This window comes from Stegodyphus dumicola, chromosome X1 (assembly GCF_044657685.1).
Source record: "Stegodyphus dumicola isolate Sdum_Otavi_A_Nest chromosome X1, ASM4465768v1".
NCBI lineage: Eukaryota > Metazoa > Arthropoda > Arachnida > Araneae > Eresidae > Stegodyphus > Stegodyphus dumicola.
Genome location: NC_140780.1, coordinates 255,556,392 through 255,578,772, shown reverse-complemented (window position 1 = coordinate 255,578,772; position 22,381 = coordinate 255,556,392). Strand labels below are relative to the sequence as shown.

At 34.7% G+C, this 22,381-nt stretch overlaps 1 protein-coding gene across 1 annotated transcript in view; it reads right to left on the bottom strand.

The window, feature by feature from the left end:
* Positions 1 to 4,663: 4,663 nt before the first annotated feature.
* LOC118189738 (uncharacterized) overlaps positions 4,664 to 22,381 on the bottom strand; it is a 115,299-nt gene continuing 97,581 nt past the window's right edge. Inside the window, exons 6-7 of the mRNA XM_085807546.1 lie at positions 22,142 to 22,274; positions 4,664 to 9,102 (exon numbers count right to left, since the gene is read on the bottom strand). Coding sequence (XP_085663672.1) covers positions 4,811 to 9,102; positions 22,142 to 22,274 — 4,425 coding nt within the window. The 3' untranslated portion in view covers positions 4,664 to 4,810. The remainder of the gene's footprint in view (positions 9,103 to 22,141; positions 22,275 to 22,381) is intronic.

Here is a 22,381-nt window from a genome sequence, read left to right as displayed (position 1 = left end):
CTTGCTTTCTTCATCGTCTTACCGATGAAGCATTTAGATTTATGGTATGAGGGACAGTGGGTATAAATACTATTCACTTCTTGGACATGTTCCGGTACTTCCACCATTTCATAAATGTCATTTCATTACCCGTAGCTGTTCTATATCTTCGAGGCTTCTGTCGCCCCACTTTTAGTAGGACGATGAGAGACGGTGTGTTGCCAGTGCTGTTCTGTGTTTCCTCATTACACAGGTTATTCAAATCTTGCCTTGGCAGGAGTTAGCCAGCTGGTCAGAGGAACTAGTACAGCAACACCTACTGAACTTTACGACACATGAACTGTGTCGTAGACCTGAAATTTTAATAATTTTATCCCTCTGGATATAGTAAATAAATGTGCTTCTACTAACAAACTTTCTTTGTGGTGGGGAACGTTAATGCTGAACAATGCAATAAGATAGCAAAAACACAAATAAATTTTGTCACTTTTTTTCCTTTCACTTAATGCAGTATAGTTTCTAGTTTTAAAACCTAAATTTAAAAGTTTATAATCCATCCATAGTAGTATCATGAGATTTGTTTAGATGTCTCCATTTTCATTCAGTAATAAATTTTTAAACGCATGAATCCAAATTTAAAAATACAGTATACTTAATTAATACTTTAAGCAAAGTATATGGCATTTTTAAATTGATCAGTCGTCAATTTCAAAAGTATTTAGATTTTATCCATATTATATACTACAGCCAAGTAGTTACAACTTAAGGGAGCGTTCAGACGATAGCTTTATGGTCACAAATAGCATAACGCGAACTTTTGTTGTTAGCTATTGCTATATCACGGAAACTGATATAAGAATTTTGTTTAAATGTTCTAACTTTTCAACTTTATGCCACATGGTATAATTACCAACGAGTTAGTAAAACAAAACGAACTGGGATCTGGCAAATGATTTCACTGGCTCAACGACACATTTTATGCTCAACCACTACCTTCCTTGTTTGGTTACGGCTTAAAACCTTTTCTGCAGATGGGAACGAAGCTAATGACTTATGACTATTTACATCTTGACTATGACAGTTGTGATAGCTACACCACTTAAGGCTCCATATGAGACCTATCTTTAAATTTATCTCTTTAAAAATTCTTAATGCATATGAAAATCCTCAGTTACAGTGCATACATATAGAAGAATATTTTTCGCGAAATATTTTTAATTTGAAATATATGATTATATTACCCTTAACTATTGTAACTACTGTATAGTTTGCAATTTTTTATCTCTTTGGAAAATTTTATTTATTTATGAAGTAATGCTTATCGACAATACTGCTAACTGTATTAAGTGTTTTTATGCCGGATATGAATAATTTTTAGATGTAAGTGATCTTGATCTTTTTTCAAAGCATTGCAAAGTGCGTTTACTCTGCGTTCTTGAAGTCTCAGTGATTATATTGTAAATAGTGCGAGTTATAAGGTGATATACCTAATAAAATACCACAACCTGTTTCGAAACGAACATTCACTTCTGCTTTATATTAAAACTTCGTGTACAACTTAATCAGAATCTAATCAAAAGTCTAAAAGTGATATTTTAGGGCAGAGAACTACACTATTTAATGAAATCCAAACTGTGTATGGAAAACTTGGGATATTTTATTTCTTGAGGGGATAATTTTTGAGTATATACACTGCTGGCCACCGTAAATGCAACACCCTGAAGAAAGCATGCAAATAACATGAAATTTACAACATTAGCGGAGGTGAGATATGCAAATGATTAGAATTTCAGCGCAGACGCACATCACGCGCGCCTGTAGCGCCGCTTCAAAGCGCTGTTTAAGGTTTGAAGTTTTCGACGATTTCAAAGATCAATTATGCCTCGTAGTAAACAGCGATCATCGTTTGATCAAGTATCCGAGTTCGACAGAGGAAGGATAGTGGCCTACCGAGAGTGTGCATTATCTTTCAGGGAAATCGGTAGTCGTGTTGGAAGAAACCAAACCACTGTAATGCGGATATGGGACCGTTGGATGCTGGAGGCTACGACGGACCGACGTGTTCTATCGCATCCACCTCAGTGCACCACTTCACGTGATGACAGAAACATTGTGCGCGTGGCAGTGACGGATCGCTCAGTCATATCACGAACCATAGCACAGCACATTCAGTCTGTAACGCATCATCCAGTCTGCTACCTGGATGCGAAGCTAATCTGGGGCGTCCATATCTCATACGCAATAAGCAAAGCTAAAACCACCAGGAACCAACTAATGCAACTAATATCCCGATCCAGCCATCTGTCTCTCCGCAACAAGCTCCTACTCTATACAAGCACCATCATGCCAATACTGACGTACGCCGCACCCATCTGGGCCACTGCAGCTAACTCACATCTCAAGAAGATCCAAGTCTTTCAAAACGTCACGCTTCGCATCCTCACTAATGCTCACTGGTATGTACGCAATGAAGTACTCCATTCTGACCTCAAAATTCTTCCCCTAGATGCTTATTTCAAGCACATTTCGACAAAATTTTTCAATAGAATTGAACAGATTAGCAACCCGGTCCTGCACAACATTCCTGCCTATAACCCAGCTGAACCTAGTTCTGCTAAAAGACCTAGGGCTGTCATGGACAGATCTTATAACATCTTCCCTAGGCGGCCTAAAAGGGTTTGTTTGCTTGATCGGGGAACCTCATCTGACTAAACTCTCAGTACTTCACGGGCCTAACCCAGCTACATTTAACCTATACCCCCAGACCTAATCTGGCATAGCTTTTCGCGAATCCATCACCGTGCTGCTATATTTTATTTTTATTTAATACCCACTCTTGCCAAGACCTCTACTGCCAGAAGAATGTAAAATGTAATTACTTATAATTCCAAATATCTAAACCATCTAAAACATATCACTCTTTAATTATTTTTATCTCTATAAAGCTAAAACCTCAATAAGAATTAGTATAATTTCAATCTAAAAATTTATTAAATTATTAATCTTTTTTCCTCTAGCTAAAGCTTCATCTCTGCAATACAAACTGCATTTCTTCAATTCACCCCCTGGTTCTTCGCTACTCAAAGCTTATTCCTTCCTGATTATTTTTTATTCTCTCCCGTAGCAAGCGCTTTTCGACTCTCTCGCCTTCTTCGGTCAATGACCTCGTCCCCCCACCCCGACCACCCCAAGGCTCTTAGCTAAAAGCTTGAATACATCTACCTTACCTTTCCCGGGGCCCGGCTTTTCCGCGCCTCTCTCCATCAGCTGTTTCGTATCCATGGCAACCATTCACGCCCAGCGTGCTGGCTGCCCTCCTTTTGTATCTGAGAGCAAGCGGTTGACTCGCGAGGGGGGCTAAACGCCCTCCATTGTGATCAATGCCTGCGCTCTCCCCCTGTGTCCAAACAAGAGGACCCTTATCGATTCTTGTCTTTTTGCATAACTGCTTCTTTCACAAACTTTAGCTAATGCTTTCTCTTAATCATTCCAATTTCCTGAACGAAGATGTGGAGGTAATTGCATTTAATTGCAAAGGTACTCCGTAATTCAAACGCCTTGGTCCTTGGTCCAGTGTCTGCGCGTACCATTCGACGCCGTTTACAGCAGAGTGATCTGTCCGCAAGATGTCCATTGCTTCACCTACCCTTGACGCAGAACCACAGATGTCTCCGCCGCCAATGGAAAGATGTGGACGGCAGAATGGAATGAAATTGTTTTTACTGACGAGTCACGCTTCTGTCTGCAACACGATGGTCGGATTCGAGTCTAGAGACACCGTGGAGAGGGCTGCGTTATGCACCGCCACACTGGTCCTGCACTGGGTATTATGGTATGGGGTGGTATTGGATATCACTCTCTGGTATTATGGTATGGGGTGGTATTGGATATCACTATCTAGTACGCATTGCTGGTACTTTAAACAGCCAGCGCTACATCTCCGAGGTGTTGGAGCCAGTTGTCCTTCCTTACCTTCAGGGCTTGTCCACAGCCATATTTCAACTGGATAATGTGCGACCACACGTGGCACGTATTGTCCAAGGATTCTTCGCCAATCGCCAGATCGAATTGTTTCCCTGGTCGGCTCGCTCTCCGGATCTTTCGACGATAGAAAACATGGGGTCCATGGTTGCTGAATGATTGACTCAGATTACATCCCAAGCTGCCACACCAGATCAACTTTGGCAACGTGTGGAAGCTGCTTGGTCTGCTGTACCCCAAGAACACATCCAAAGTCTCTTTGAATCAATGTCGAGGCGTGTGACAGCGGTGATCTCCAACAATGGGCGGCTACTCTGGCTACTGATTCCGGAAGGAACCACACTTCACAGAAGTCTATAAATTTAATTTGATACTTGGTCAAGATGTTATCTATTAAATAAATTTTGTAGTGATATCTCTTGTCTTTCTTGGTGTTGCAATTTGGGTAGCCAGCAGTGTATTATGAATGCGGGTGGAGATGATTGAGTAGATAATTTATTAGAACAAAGTAACCGAAGACTATACCTTCTTGTGTGTATTTTTGTTATGTAAGGTGAAACCAACAAAACTCATATAGCCACCCTATTGAGGTGCTAGGAATCGAATGGTAACAAATTACCAGAAATTAAAATTTTTATCTGTTCTGTTGCTGGTGAAAGTCGAGACAGATAGATCTGAACAGTTGTAATAAAAGAAACGCACAAGTAAAAAAAATGCTTTAATTTTTATCAGCATACTTTTTTCTTTCAAATTTTATTCTATACAAATTCAATTATTCGAATCGTATTTCAGAAAGATTAATGCCGTACACATATGTTAAATGGCAATATTATAACTGCATTACTCGTTATCAGTGTTCTGGTTCTGGCTCTTCTCTTTCAATATTTAAATTATATCGAATGTCCTTTTCTGTATCAATTCCCTTGCTGTCTTGTGCATTTTCTTCTGTCAAAAAGTTTGAAAATTTTCTTCTAATGGAGTTTCTTGGTGATATTTTACCTCGAGGCGTGCCATGCTTTTTTGCTGCCTGAATTCGTTTTTGTTGCAAAACTTTATTACAGTCACTCCAATCAATGTTTTCAGTTTTTTCTTGACCCATAAATTTTAAAGGTGAATATATGTTGTTTAAGAAACTTGTTCGATTTTCTGAAAAAAATTCAGGGTCTAAAAATGTAGATCTTTCCTTTCTAGACAGAGCTGAGTTATTGAAACGGGAATAAAAACTCTTTCGCCAGATTCTGTCCTGCACAGATTCTTCTCTTTCTTCCTCTGAGTTTACTGAGCCGAAAGAAAATTGAATTTTTTCACTTTTTGGAAAATCTGATATATCACAATAATCAGACGACTGATCGCGAATTTTACTCAAATCCTGCGCTATTCCATCATTAGTATTTAGGCTTTGGTCAGTGTTTGATGGTTCTGATGGAGATTCTTCTCTGTTTGAAGATGCTGCATTTTCTTTGCTCCACTGAGGACAGCATTTGTCGTTTTGGTTCTTTTCATTTGTAATCGACGTAAATTCTTGCTCTGTTTTCAACGATGTGAAATTACTTTCATTTTGATTTATTGGCAGCCAGTCGTATACGAAAGATTTAGGTGTTTTTTGCGTAAAATATGACATTTCATATGACGATGTTGGTCCGCTGTTAAAGATATTTCTAGTACTATCAATTTCATCGAATTTGTAGACACTTGGTGTATAACGCGGTAAAGTATTATAACACATGAAATTGAAACGTGGGCTATCAAGACGAACGTTTCTTGCGGAAAATGGCGTTCCACGGTATTTATAATTAAATGCATCAAAAGAATATTCTTCTTCGTGAAACCTTTGCGATATCACATTTTTATATCCGTGAGTTTTCAATGCTTCAAGAAGGGATCCAGAATTATCTTCTTCAGGAACAATTGCATCATTTCTTTCTACTTTATCCAGTTCTTTTTCTGCTTCTTGAATTCTCTTTAGTGATAAAAGCTGCAGAAATGATTGGCTTCGCGACTGAGGCTTTGATCTTTTACCAAATGTAAAGGGACTTACAGGATATCTTCGCTGATTGATCACATCTTCCGGTATTTTAATAAGTTGCTCACGCTTTTCTAACTTATTTAGGAAATTCGATTTGAAAGGTGTTTTCCTCATATTGTTTATTGCTAAAGTATTTTCTTGAAAAGACAATTTCCTTTCAGTGTGCAATTTCCGAATAAAATCATTTCTTTCATTTTGAGGTAAAATTTCATCACTATTCGATTTTGTACGATTGCGTCGCATAGAAGAATTATCGTACATAATACTGTGGATGTGATTAGAAGGTTTATTTTTATTTAATGTCATTGAACTTGAGTCACTTATTGTATTCCTGCAAGGTGAATATTCATTTGCATAACCATTGTACAAAGATTTATCAGCTGAATTCTCATTTATGTTAAGACTATCCACACTTTTGCTATCTTTGTGTCTAACATGATTTATTTTATTTTCAAGGGAGAAATGATTTAAATTTGGAGAACTTGAAAACTGTGATTCATCTTTTAAATAAGCAAGTAGATAATTTTCTTCTTTATGAACATTCCATGAAGAATTTTCAAAATCTTCATACTCATCTTGCGAACTTTTGGAGTGACTGTACTCTTCCCTCTTATCTTTAGCTATCGTGCCATTTAATGTATTTCTTCTTTTAATTTCCCTAACTTTTCTTGTTTGTACAAGTCCCTTCTCATTATCTTGTATTTTGTAAGAAAGTGAATCAGAATTCATGTTGTTCTGAGCTATCATAAAATCATTTCTTAAATATGCGGAGTTATTACATTTTGCATTCTTTAAGTGAGGTTCTGATAGTGTATTTTCTGCTATAGCTCTTACGTTGATTGGATTTTCTATCGCGCGGCTCATGTAACTATTCGTGCTCATAGAGCGAATTATACATGCATTTCCTTCTTTCCTTTCATTGGAAGAATTTTCCCACATTTGAAAATAATCTTTGCAATCTGCTATGTTGTTGGAAGAGTGTAGAAGCGTTGTTATTTTATGAGTTTCATAACGTCCACTGAAAACATTTCCTAATTTATTATGGAAAAATTTTCCGTCTAAAGAATAACTTATCTGACCAGGTGAGTGTCGTTGTGTTAATAAATTTACTTTTTCTATGTTATTATTATCGTTATTGCATTTATATAAGTTTTTAATTGAATTTAAACTATTGGAATCGCTTGCTGAGCGGACCAGACGCCTCTTGCGATCGCCATCCTTCAGTGTATGCACTGTGAAAGGCGAAAATATGTTACTGCTAATATTTTTTGCACATATTTTAGAATTATAATCCTTCAAGTTTTTGTAAGTGTTGCAAAACGAAATGGGATTTAAATAGTCTTTCGGTAACTTGATATCTGATTTAGATTTAGCTATGGTTACATTATCAAGACGCCTTTTTGTTTCATTTAAATTATTATCCGAGTTACATTGCTTCCATCTGTGAAAATTATTTGGCACTATTAAATGCCACTGTTTAATATGATCATCTGAAAAATTTTCAGCATTCCCAAAATTCGGCCAATTAAATGATTCCAAACTATGATTGTGCATTTTCTGACACAAAATTCCGGATAGATCTTTATTAGTTGACGTTCCTAAGCTAGTATTTATATCCGTCTCAAACATACTGTTGCACGAATCAGATACGCTGGAAAATGAATGCTGACTGCTTATGAGCTCTATGCTGTTACCGAAATTTCTCTGTTCGTCGCATGCCAGGTCTTGCATTCTTTTAGCTTGTGATTTTAGGTATTTCTGAATTCTTAGACGGTTTTTAGTGTTTGAACGTCTGATTAAGTTCATGTTTAAAGCCGCTTTCTTTATTTTCTCTATTTTTTTCTCAATCTTTTCCTTGTTTTCTGATACACTGACTGTTGGAAAGAGCAGTATTTTCTCCCTTTGAATCACAATAGTTGGAGTAATTGTGGGATCGAACGTGGCGGGGATGGATATTTTACCAGGCAACTTTTTTTTACGTTCTTGTTTCTTGAATGAATTTCGGAACATTTTTTCGTAATTTAAAGAAAGAATTCGAGCCAAACTTAGAGTATGATTTTTTGCTTTGAAGGAAAGTCCATGTGACTTTTGGGTGAACAAATCGTTATCACATATTCGTTTTGCTTTCGATGATGGAGTGCGTACTAAAGCATGCTCTTCGTCATTTACTTTTATATTATTTGCTTGAGATGTACTTATTTTATTAGAACCTTCTGTTAATTGAACAATGTTCTGCGAGTCGTTATTTTGTGTTCGAGATACATCATCAGATGGCAGATTTGTGTTTTGATGTTCATGTCTTTCAAATGATTTCTTGAGATCACAGTGGTCAACCCGTTTAGTGATGTCAAATGTAATACCAGAAGTACTAGTTTGGTTCAAAGTTTCTTTAAATTGGGTCCTTAATTCAGCATTCTGTGAACTAATTTTTACTGCGGAACCTAGGTTTTCTGTATCTTGTGTATTATAAATTACATTCTGAGATGAGTTCCGCTTGAAATTTCGGCAGTATTTTTCATGATTTCCAGCTTTGTCAGCTGATTTGTGTACAACACTCGTCACTTCAAAGATTGGGATAACATAAGCAGAGTCCACTTTATCCGAAACGTTCATTTCACCATTTCTCGTCCATGTCTTTCGTCGTGGCATTCCCTTTTCTTTAGGCATTGTGGTCATGTTAGTTTTTCTGTCTTCCCTTAAATTTGGTAAAGATGCCTCAACTGCGGAAATAAGTTTATTGATCACAAAACGAACATCATAATTTATTATCTGTTCGTAAAGGGAATGTTTTCCTGATGTTTGGTTTGCAATCGAATTTGTTAATTTTTCAAATGTTTTTCCAAAAGAGGCGGAATTTCTTTCTAAAGTCTGCATTTCTGAATTTAGTCCACTTTTTCTGAAGAACAAATTTTCTTGACAAGTTTTAGCTTGTGCTTCCAAAATAAATTTACGTGTTTTTAAATTATTATTTTCTAGTTCTGTTGCCATCATTTCTGAAACTTCTAGTAGCGATACTTCGTATCCTTTATTTACCCAGCTATCTTTACATACATCAGTTATAGTTGCTCTTCGAGAAATTTCTGGTGTCAATAATCGGCGTATTAGGTTACTTGCATCTGCAAAGAAAAGTAAGTCATTAATTTATTGTAAGCAAACATATAGTATTGCGGCAAATAGCTCTTTTGTTAAAGATTGCTTATTTTTGCCTGATGTAGCTCCTAATCGGACTGAAAACTTATTACTTTAACTGATGGTATTCAGGAAATGATTTATTTCACCTCCTAAATTGATTTAATCATGAACAAAACTTCGTTGCTCTTTTCAGAAATAACTTCTGTTATTTATAGTATGTTTAACACAAACTATTACTTATAAAGGAATTTATTCATATAGGCTTTCATCGTAATTTTAATGATAAAATTACATGTCCAGTATTTCAGATTTAAGATAATTTACAATTTCATGCAAATTTTCAGTTCTTGTATTTAAAATCGTTAATTATACTTTCTTTAGCAACGTAGAAATATATCGATCATTACGAACACTTAAACGATGAGCAAATCAGTATTTGGTATTTAAAGGAAATACAGTTTTTAAAAAATTCTTTAATCATGAAAACTGCTTTTTTGGTCAAAAATTACCTAACGGCAAATAATGAAAATACAAACAAACAGGTCTTATTCCCATAATCTTCCAGAATTCGTATTCTAGGAAACAGCAGAAGGCATCGGAACTTAACTAAATCGCAACATTCTTTGGATAAATTAAAAATGAAAAATATTTCTAATTTAATGAATTTTTATGGTTATTAGATTATGATTCTACAGTAGTAAAACTTCATGAGAACATTGTAATAATATATTTTTAGTGTTTGAAAACTTATAAATTATTTGTGTGAAAATTCCTTCGTCACACTTGTAGAGATATTAGGTATTTTTGGAAGCAGGCAAGATGATAAAAATGAGCAACACCCTCGCCGGGAATCGAACCACGGACCACTGGAATACGCTCCCAGCGTGCAGACCACCACACTATGAAGGCATGCCAAGAAAGCGGGACAAATGCCTTATATACTCCCCCTTTTAAATGGTGAGTGGAGTTTTTAGGGGACCCAATTGCCAAATCCTGGGTGTGGAGAATAATCATCCAACACACTTTTAGTTCGGGCGCCACTGTAGAGACATTAGATGATATTTTTTGGAAGCAGGCAAGATAAGAAAAATTAACAACACCCTAGCCGGGAATCGAACCATGGACCTCTGGAATACGCGCCCAGCGTGCAGACCATCACACTACAGAGACATACCAAAAAAGCAGGAGAAATACCTTACACACTAATCGTAAAATTTATAAACGAAAGGTCGTTACACACTAGGAAATCACAAAAGAATATCATTGAATAACATTTAAAGGAAAAAAAAAATCGAACCTCGAAATAATTTATTTATTAATCTCAAAGCAAGTCGGAAATGACATCAAACATCCAAAATTTTGAAATTAAATTCTCAGCCAATTTTTTTCATGCAGGAATTAAAATTTATGATATATATATAGTTAGATATTTTTTTTATAATGAGTATAAAATTTTCTCAAATGTAAGGATAGGAACCAAATATTTTCCTAAATATAAGTACAGATACCGGTGGGACGTATAAAAGTTAAATATGTTATTTTTATAAAACTAAATTCTTAATTTAAAAAATGCTAAAGCATAAATATTTGAGTGATTCGAAAAATTTTGGGGAATGCGGTGTGTAGGTCTACTAGCAATGGTTGCAAAAGTAAAGCCAGGTAAGTACTTCCGTGGACACGGATTGAAATTTGAGAACTGATATACATAAAAATGAATTCTTTGGGGAAGGGACTACATATGAAGTAGAATAGTTAATACTTATTGGAATTCCATTTATTTGTTGATAAGGAATATTGTTATGAGAGATCAATTGTTAAAACTGTAATTTGTAAGCTTGTGTAAAGAAAACAAATTCCATTTTAAAAAGTAAATAATATTTACTGATTAAAATAGAAAGTAAAGAAATACAAACTCGGAAAGAATTCCTTTGAGGAACATTTAAGAGAAATATTGCCATTTTCAAAGATATAACAGTTAAAATCTTCTGTTTTGAGCCAGAATTTTTTTCGATAGTGATGATATTATTTGTAACTGACTTTTATTTATTAATTTTTATTCTTTGTCTATTTCGCTCACATATATGCAATTAATCGGGTGGTTAGCAGGTTTATTTGCACTAGAGGTACAAGTGGCTCATCGTATAATTGGCTAGCGTGTTCAGCTAGAACTGAAAGATCCGTGATATGAATTCTGGCAACAGTACAGTAGATTTCGCATGTTTCTTGCTTTGAAAAACTTAATAGTCTTTACATATTAACTAACATGTTCCTACATTTCCGACCACTGAATTTGTCAGATAATAAAAGAACAGATGTAAGGTATGGAAAGATGCTTTCTCACCACTAACTTTATCGGCCTATTGAACTCATTACTAGGCAAAGAGGGGATCAGATTGATGCCACTCCTCATCACATGAGAACCCTGCCGCCAGTAGTTTGTCCACCGTAAAATTAAATTTATTCAACACTTGTTCTCATTATTGGCAACTATTTATATAAACTGCATAAGTATGCATAAGAGGACACTAAAAAGGGGCAAGAAACCCACGTTGTTGAATACGGATAGTAACGAGTTATCATCCAATTCCTTTTAGTTTGGATGTTTTTGCAGAAAGTATTAGGCTTTCGGAGTGGAAAACGTAAAATAACAAGTGTGGTGTTATGTTGATAATAGCTTGAGTTTTCGGTTATGAAAGAGATCAAGTTAATTACTTTTCTTATTTAAGAAAAATCTTAATTTTTTATTTAATTCTTTCAATTATTAATTTAATATTTTATTATTTAATTAATATAATATTTGGTTATGTAAATTCTTTAATTATTGGGGAAAAAAACCAATGCTTCAATGATACTTTTATTCTTTTTCTTTTATTTAAATGTAATCAAGATTTCTGCGTCCTTGTGAAGGATTAAGGGAAAAAGGCGAATTTTCGCCTAGTCATTCTCTCAGGGTGACGTACTTCCGTAGATCTTTCTAGTAGAGCTGGAGCAAACCGCATGTATTCTTTACTGAGTAACGGGTACATCGGTTGACTCGAAGTACCGATTCGGTACTCTCAAATTCATTTCTTTACTGCATCTGTTCGGTTACTCGCATCTGTCGTACGATGCGGTTTATTCGAGTACAAATGATGCGGTTGCTATTCGAATACGTATGATGCGGTTGCTATGCGAATACGAATGATGCGGTTTCTATGCGAATACGAATGATGCGGTTGCTGTTCGAATACGAATGATACATTTGCTAACAATACCCGTGTGCCACATTTTTCATTGATAATTTCGAATTTTTTGGTTAACTCATCGGGCAAACTCTTGTTTACATTATGTGTTTTAGTTGAAATATTGTTTAGTTGTTGATATTTAAGAAAATGATCAATTTTAATAGCGTGAAGTGTTATTTTGTATTTGCTTTTTGCATTTAGATTTATAGCGCATATTATGTCTGTAATTTGAAAATTTAGATGATTATTGATTTTTTTCTTGAGCGTGCCATAGGGAGATTTTATTGATTTGAAATATTTATATACTGCACTTAAGTATTGTTTAAATAAGAATATGTAGGTTAATATATAAGTTCTTTACTTCCTTGTACGAAATAAAAAGGAAATAAGGATTGTAACCGAGAAAAATTTTTGGGTATCATATTTCAACGGAAATATCCATTTTTGACGATTGCAGAATCCATGTGAATTATTTTTTGGGTGACGTCTGTACGTACAAACGTAATTTTTTCCCCCAAAAAACGGATTGTTAAATGTAATCCCATTTACTCTAAGCTGATACGTATGACTAATCATTATGACTTCAAGTTGATACTTGAAAGGGATTTTTTCGTGATGTGTAAGTACGTATATATGCATTTCGCATAACTCAAAAACGATTAGTTCTAGAACGTTGAAATTTTGTATATGGGCCCATTATAACATCTAGATATGCACCTCCCTTTTTATTGCAATCGGTAATACTACAAAACGTAAATATGCATATTTTAAATAAATTATAATTAAATGTAAAGTACATATATATATATATCCTTATAATTAAATGTAAAGTACACACACACACATATATATATATAAATACAAAATAAAAGCCAAGTAAGGCGAAAATAAAAGCCTTGGTTTTTATTTTATTTATTTATCACTAAGTAAGTTACTTGGTTTTTATTTTCGCAATCGTTGGTTGTAGTCAGGACTTAATTTTAAAAATTAGAAGTGCTGGAGCTCTATGGAAGGCCATCAGGAAAGATGAATAAATAAATAAATAAATAAAAATAAATAAAATAACTAATGCAATAATAAAATAATTAACAACTAGAATATTAAATGATTATTATTATAATTCAATAAAAATGTAAAGACAAATGAAAATTTAATTAATTCTTAAATTAATGATGAACAACTAAGTAATGAAATAAAATACCAGACATCGTCTGGTTTGGGGGCTGTGGCTGAAATTGCAATTTAAGAACCAAGCCAAGCATTAGCTAAATTTAGGCCCTTGATGAGCAAATAATGTACTGTTTACCAGAGTATAGATAGAAATTTGGTTATGTAGCCTATTCTTCTAAAACGATGTTTCGTCGCTGCCTTCCCCCACCAATTCCCTTTTTCTCGGTTTCGGATTATTTGGTTACGGCAATGCACACTAGGGCTGGCTTTTATTTTCGCAATCGTTGGTTGTAGCCTAAGGGAAGGGATGCCTTCGTGGAGGACTTTTTAAAGGAAACTGGCTCATATACAAGTTACACATGGGGAAAACCACGAAAACGCCCGTGCAGCCAGCCGTTAGCCGGGAATTGAACCCTGGACCGAACTATTAGTCTTCAGCGACTTTACCGCTCGAGCGCTGGTGGGCTCTTCGCTGTTTGAAAAATGGTGTTCACTTTATGATAAAGCAAGCACCTGTTTTCTTCAATTAAAACAGGTTAGACGATATGACTCTTACTACTTCATTCTCACTTAGCTTTTGATTTCTAATATTGATTCAATATTTTCTGTAGGCATTCTGATTAGAATAATGGATTTCAAACATGTGCAAAAGGTGTGTATCTGAATATAATTAGGTTTTTATAACATAGGACCCATTTTATTAATTTCTAAAGCAATAGAACCACATTATCGCTGTTTTGAAAGAAAGCAAAAATGTAACAAATGTATAATGAACATTAATATACATGCTTTACTAGAAATTCACCCTTTCGTAATTAGCGGTTCTGATGAAAGGAATAGGGAGCAGCAGCAAACGAAATAACGAATAACGGACAAATAACGAAATCTAATCTTTAATGCGGTCTCCCAGTTTCTTTAGCCCACCAGCGGCCGAGCGGTAACGTCGTTGAACACTGGTAGTTCGGTCTGAGGTTCGAATCCCGCGAACGGGCTTGCTGCATGGGTGTTTTCGTGGTTTTCGCCATGTGTAATGTGTATACGAGCCATTTCCCTTATAAAGTCCTCCACGAAGGCATCCATCCCTTCAGGCAGATAGCCCTTGTGTGCTTTGCCATAATTAAATACGCCAACACCAACCGAGTTTCTTTATTTGTATTTGGGAAAGTTTTATTGTCATTATGAAAAGTGAAATTTGATATGGATACCGCATAACTTTTTAAATTATGCTTATTTTTGCTGCACTTCATTTAAATTTATTTCCTCGAATTATTCTAACTTAATTTAGCGATACCCGAAGGCAAGTTACAAATGGCATCATTCACTGCAAATTTTGAAATTAAATTTCCCGGTAAATATGAATATTTTCGTCATTTAAAATACTTCTGTATTTTTGTGTCACCGTATTTAAACTTGCTTCTTCGAGTTAATGACATTAAATTACATTAATTCCGTTATCTATTAGAAAATAATTTTAGCAAATCATCTAATTACGACATCTCTAAGGGGTCACTTTCTAAGAAATTTGTATTTTTGAGAACATAAACAAACATTGGTAGTGAACATCACCTTTTTAAGACCACGACATGCAAAATACTCTAACAAGCACGAATGGTTACATTTAAAGAGAACCCATTACTTTTAATAAAGAATGTAACATTAATGTTAATTATACATGTTTTTGGTGTGTGTGTGCCAAAATAGTGATACCGTGGTTCTGTTACTTTAGAAATGTGTGAAATTAAAAAAATGGATAGTATATAACAAAAATGTTATTATATTCAGATACAACACCTTCTGAACACGTCTGAAATTCATTCTTCTGCTCAGCATAATTCGTCTGCATAAAATAATAAATAGTATTAGAAATCAAAAGCTAAGTCGAAGTAGAAACAGTCATCTCTTCTAAACCATTTTAATTGAAGTAAACAGACGTTCGTCTTATCGTAAAGTAAACACCTATTTTTTAAACAGCGGATAAAACGGAAAAGAGGGAAGGCAGCGAAAGAAATGACCCTTTTTGGAGCTGGGATGAAATGAGAAAGGACGAAAAGGTACTAAGCCAATAAGACAAGGTCTGGTATTTTACTTTATAATTTAACTATTCATCATAAATTTAAGAATTATTTTAATTTTTATTTGTCTTTACATTTTTGTTAAATTTTACTTATAAGTATTTTATATTTCAGTTGCTAATTATTATGTTACGTTAATTATTCATTATTTTAATCACTATTTTTTATTATTTTAATTATTAAGTTTTTTAATAAGGAATTTTTTATTATTTTAATTACTAATTAATGTTATTATTGTAATATTTATTTTATTTCGTTATTTTATTTTTTTCTATTTTCCTGATGGCCTTCCGTAGGCGCTTCTGACTTCTGAGACACCACAAAAGGAGGTGAATTATGTGTATCTAAAAATACGACGTAAAACTCCCTATCGCATAGGGCCGTATACCGATCCCTAGGGCCATATACCGATAGAATAGGCTCAGGATACGAATACCGATCGATTTTACCGAAAGTAACGAGTAACGATACGATAGTAACGAGTACTGGTTCACCGAGTAACGAATACATACGGGTACACAATTTCTCGTTACTTCTACAGTACTACTTTCTAGAAAGAAATTGCTTTATTCTAGTTAACTTCATTGATAGGACTACGTGACGAAAGGTCAGAGGGGTTATCATTTCACCTACAAGGATCGGTCATTGCTTGGCGATCTAAGTGTCCGGTGTTGGCTTTTGATTTAGTCCACGCGTGCGGAATTGCGGAATGCATATTACTCTGTCTTTTGGGAGAAAAAATGGAAATCTGGTCCCTAAAGGGAGCGAAAATCCAGTTTTGTGGTAGCCTGTGTTTTTTGAAAGAAGTGAAAGAGGATTTTCGAGGATAGACCAAAGAATCTCCTTAGAGATTCTTTGGATAGACCACTTTTTGCTCGAGTCGTAGTAAGTGTTGGTTGTCGTGGAGGTGGCTTGGCAAATGCGGTCGAGAGCAGGAGACTGACGTTAATTACGGAAGGGGAAAGTAAACGGCTGTGTCAGGGATCATAAGGGGTGATATATTTTTAAAAAAAGTGTTTTTAGGTCTCATTCAGTATCAGTATATCAGAAATAAATGATGCACATGGTATCAGAATGGAGACAAATTACATAAGATACGAAAAGTTATATTTATTTGTTTATTAACATTTCATTATTACATTGTTTTCGTTCAGGAATTTCCTTCCACCCCCCTCTGAGCAATACAAACAGGTACATGTAAGTCGGCTGAAAAGCACTGCTATAAACAAATAATCCAACCCATTTCCAGTTGAACAGCGCTTATTAATACTAATTGTTTACGGAAAGCATCCTAGTTTTTGAAAAGCTTCGTATCATCTAACATAAAATTAATTAATTAATCATCTTAAGAATGATTTTGTGTTGAATATGGCAAAACATATGAGGGTTGGCTAGGCATGATTTCATGAAGAATTTTCTAAGGAAAATGGGCTCATATTTACATACCTTAAGATTATAAGTATTGATTAACATTTCCTATAATTACTTCTAATTGAGGCTTTCTAAGAGCAACCCCCTTAATTTTGACTCGCAGCTTTTAATTTTAGACTAAAATATGAGCATAGAATCTACCTTTAAACAAGGGGATTTGTTTTTAAACACTGTGACATGAGAGTGCCTAGTAATAATAGTTTTAGCGTCGCTAAGAATCATTTTCTGGATTCTCATATTGATTTTTTTCCAAAAGATATTAAAAGCTGCAATTGACAAGTATGAGCAATGCATAATGCATACATATATAACGTAAGCATACCATAAAGAAAAATGAACCCCCAACAAAAGCTGATCGACTGCTATTGAACTCTAAAGAGGGGTTTATCAGAGGGAAAATGGCAATTAAAATGAATTAAAATTCCATTTAATTGATTTTAATTATTTATTTACTGTATCGATTTATTACTTATTGTAATGGATTGGAATATTTAAATATGAATTAGCTGAATATTTAAGAAAAATATTATGACTGCGAGAATAGGAAAAAAACATTTTTTGAATATCTGCTTTCTTATAGAATGCAGATGAATTCCTTTTCACTCAACGAAAATCAAAATTTAGTAGCTAATTAATCTGTCTTGTATCGACCACTTTAGTTCAGAGATTCGTATTAATGTGCGCTTTTTTTAAAAAAATTTAAATGCTTCAAGAATAATTAATTAGAAAAAGGCATAATTCTCTTCTTACCCTTAAATTCTTCAATAAAAAAATTGCATTTTCAGCTATAACCAAGTGAAATAATTTTCTAAATATAATTCAAAACATGAAAAATAAGGTACATAAACAGCTTGGAAATGGAACTAGCATTGAGATTCTCTTTAAGAAATATGGTGACGCTTAACAAAAAGTCTACGAAGTGAAGTAATTCCGTAGAATATTTTCTAACTCTTTATGATTAAATTGCACTCAATTATACTTTATAAACGAAATGTAAATACTATTTAATGTATATGTGGGGATGTGTGTGTGTGTGTGTGCGTGTGGCTCACTAGCGGCTGAGCTGTAAAGTCGTTGAACTCTGGTAGGTCGATCCGGGGTTCGAATCCGGATCGACGGGATGGCTGTATTGGCGTTTTCGAGGTTTTCCCCACGTGTAACGTGCATAAGAGTCAGTTTTGCTTAGAAAGTTCTCCACGAGGCACCCTTACCCTTAGGCAAATAACCGTCGAATGCTTTGCTATAATCAAACAAACCAGACCAAACAATAGATATATAAATAAGTAGCTTAAAAACTGCTATATTTTATGTATACTCATTAAGTAGTATTTCAATATATATAATGATTAAAAGAAAGGAAAAGTCGGATCCTAACTGATTGTACATAATGTAATCCCTATGAAGGCCCTAACAATTCTTTCTCACTTAAAGTCGTAACCCAAAAAGAGAACAAATTAAACTTCAGATACGTATACAATACTGAATCTAATACAAAAAATACAAAATATAAAAATAAATTATATATGTACGAAACCTAACTAACTATTTATATTGATATTACGTAAATATACGTATGGTAATGAACATTGTATGATAAAGATATTTTATACCTTATTCTATATTTGGTTCCATTTATATATACCTATACATAGATATATATAATTTAAGGATTCCGTTTAAGGATTATAGTAGTAGTTAATACTACTTACATATAAAACACAAAAGTGCATCAATAATGTATTTTTCAGTATTATTTAAACTTCATTCTTAGGAATTTTCTGCAGTCTAGTTTGCGTTATTTTATTCATAAGTCTCAAATAAAAACAATTATTGTTTATGTGCCATTAGAAAATTAAACAAAAAGCAGCGACCACAATGTAATTGAGAAACAGTCCTTAGCCGTGAAAAGGTTGAAGGCCATTCGGTTATGACTATTATCTCACATACTCAGCTACTTCGCATACATGGAACATAGCATTCGAAATGAAAAACTCAATATTTACTACAAATTCATTCGTGTAACAAATATCTGTCTTTCTACACCTATGGCTTTAAAAAAAGATGTTATTTATCTTACAGTTTATCGTTAAGTGATACATTTTCATTGTACAAAATTGCATTCATTCGAAGAATTCAATTTGTATTTTCCTGTGTATAAAACTGAAAGCAGAGAAGTTAGATGTTTAAACAACCCCCGCATTTTCTCAAGATCCCTAGCGAGATTGTCCGCTCCTTGTCAGCTCTCCCCCTGAAAAAAGGGATTGTAAATTTATGACCTGACCGCAAATGAGGGTATTTCGTCGTGGAATGAGATGCGAAGGCAAAAGGGGGAAGCTACACTTATGCTCCCGACCTTGTTGATCCCACCTTAACTTCGGGAAAATAAAAGCTCTTTGATAGTTAGCATAAAAATGCCTTTGCTCCCATACTAGTAAATCTGTCTCAACTAAGAGAAAGGATGGTTTCGCTTTTCTTCCTTGTGTTTCCTACCTCTTTTGATGAGAGCTGGCGTGGCCGACCGATTAAGCCTAGCGGTTCGTGACCAGTTAAGTGTTAATACTTACCTATCATGTACTATGAAGAAAGCTGTTTTTAGAATGGAAAGCTATGTTCTCGAAAGAATGTACCTCGATTCGCATGCTGTTTTTTAATCATCAATTAGTGGGTTACACGTGCTGGATATATTTGACTTCTGGCCTAATCTTGCTAATTGCATTGTCATCGTTTCGCCGCTGATGTTGATCCTCACCTGCTTCTGCATAATGCTTCAAATCATCAAATTCGGAAGCCCTGACTTTTCTTTGACGTGTCCTGCAACCGGGAGCCTAGACAATCGTAGCAGCTGAAGAGCCTTTATTTCTTGGCAGACGCTTGCTTCCAATCTCGGATGGAACCTCGGCACCGCATTCGACAGAGAAGTCGCTCTATTTTATTCCTCCCACTATTAAGTAAAGGACTGGTGATATTAACTGGCTTTTGGCTCTAAAGTAACCTATTTGAAGGAATTTACCTAATTGAACTCTAAATTTAATTTTCTTGAAAGTTCGCTTTTTTTTTTTTTTTTTCCTTAGCTCTACTGCAGACTTAATTTTAGGCTGAAGCCCCAATAATTAATAATTAAAAATGTTAAATTTTTCTGAATTAATTGTTCTTCCAATTATTAATGCATACTTAACACCTGAAGGTGAAAAAAACGTAATAATCTATTTTCTGCTTTATGGCTTGTTTGCACAGAGCTAAATATATCATATCTGTTATCTTATACCAATATTATCAATTAGTTTTGGGTAATTTACATAATTATGAACTGGGTAGTCCATAATTATGTAAATTAGGATAAAAAGATGATTCTGTGAGAATTCCTTTTAGACCTGAGAATACTTAATAAATCAGAATTAATTTGAAATTTATGTCATGTTTTTATCTTTGAATTACATTTATCTTTTTGTCCGATTCTTTCCTAGCACGGTCCCGGACTTTTAGAACACAACGCATTGACTCCCATTAATTACGATGACAAAAATGTTGAATGAAATAGCCCTTATGAGTTTATTTCAGGTTTTGCTAGTTTAGTTAGCATAAGGTTTTAATAGGTTATTTAACTTGTTACGGATTCACCAGATAATATTGTGAGCCCCTAAACTCACAATATTACAGGTGTCTTCAGGTATTGAAACCAGGATTTACCAATTGCTAGTTGGATTTACTAACCACTACACAAAAAAAGCACACACAGAAGGAGTGCTGTAATTCTCTGTAACGTAGTCTAAGAATTTCGTGAAATCCGTGAACTATTAATCTGCTTGATCTGAAGGCACATGGTTGGTCATGCCCCTACTATGGTCAGTTTTAGAATCATTTGTAAAAATGTCGCAGGTTGAGGCAATGCGCTGGTTTAGCACAGGCATTAGGATGATCTCTCATCTAATGTAGGCTGTCTCATAAATTGCTCAGGTTCAAAATCTATGGAGCTTATAGCGGTCAAAGTCTGTGGAGGTGTAGTCGTTATCCTAAATTATAGTACTAAAACATAGCCGAAGTATAGTATCTAATACTGCTGTTTTCTATACGATCATGAGCAAAAATCCAACATTTGTCGATATTTGCAAAGTATTCTAGCTATGCTGCTCAACCGGCTAGCGGTTAGCGACGGTGACTGCCGTATCGAAGGGCCCGGATTCGAATCCCGGGCCTTTCGATACGGCATCGAGCCATCGTAATTAAATGTGTAGTACGGAATGGGGGCACACTGATTATGCGTAGAGCCGAAATCTCTCTGGAGTGTTTGATGGTAGGTAAAGAGGGTTGGGATACCCTCGGACCCGTGCCCTCGGCGTGCTTGACTTCAAAACTGGGCGCGCTATCTAGCCTCTTTACCCCGATGAATTTCGTGGGCTGCTATCAGACAAGCAAGATTATTCACAACAACACTTTGTCATAGAATGAAATGCTCTTGTAAAGATTAAGAGAAACAGAATCTGCAGATTATCGAAAATATGAATAAAAGATAAAGCTGGGTATTAATTACGCCTCGATGTTAAAATGAAATACGTTTTCTAAATGGCAGTGTGTTTCAGCGGCATGATGAATTTGATATTGTTGCTAATAAAGTCATAAAAAGCAACATATTAATATGTTATTTGAGCGCTAAATAATTAATTATTAACATTTCATACATTAAATAACTAAGTAGCAGGAGGAAGAATTCAATATGTTCTCGAGTCCAATAATATTTTATCTTCATTGCCTGAAAAACAAAATCTTTCTTTTTAGAGGACATTTCCTTGAAGAAATCTGACCAAAATAATTCTTTGTGAATTCTAGCATCAGTTGTATAACCCGGTGTTTCAAAGAGATGGAAGGGGTTTTTATTCCTTGATAACATATTTAATTAAGAAACTTATTGTTACAATGTTACGGTTTATTAAAGCAGCATAAATATACGGAGATAAATAAAAACAAGTTCAGAACTTTATTACTTGCAGAATAACACTCAAGTTTTAGAAACCTGCTTAACTGCATCATGAAAAAGCACGAAGCAATATGAAATATCTTATATATATTCTTTCTATTTCAATTAAAAACAAACATCCATTTTCATATTACTTTATATTTCATATACTTACTCGATTTAATTATTGGCTCTTCGTATCTTCCTTCGGATATTTGCGATACAAGCTCTTTGAAATTTCTTCCATCGAAAGGCATCGTTCCGTAAATTAATGTATACAAGAGTACTCCTAGACTCCAACAATCAACCTGTGAACAAGTCACAGTATTAAGCAAGGCTTAGAAAGTATGTTAAATGAAACAACAGTGATCTATTTCCAGTTTTGCATGTCACCAAAATAGGAAGCTATAGTTGA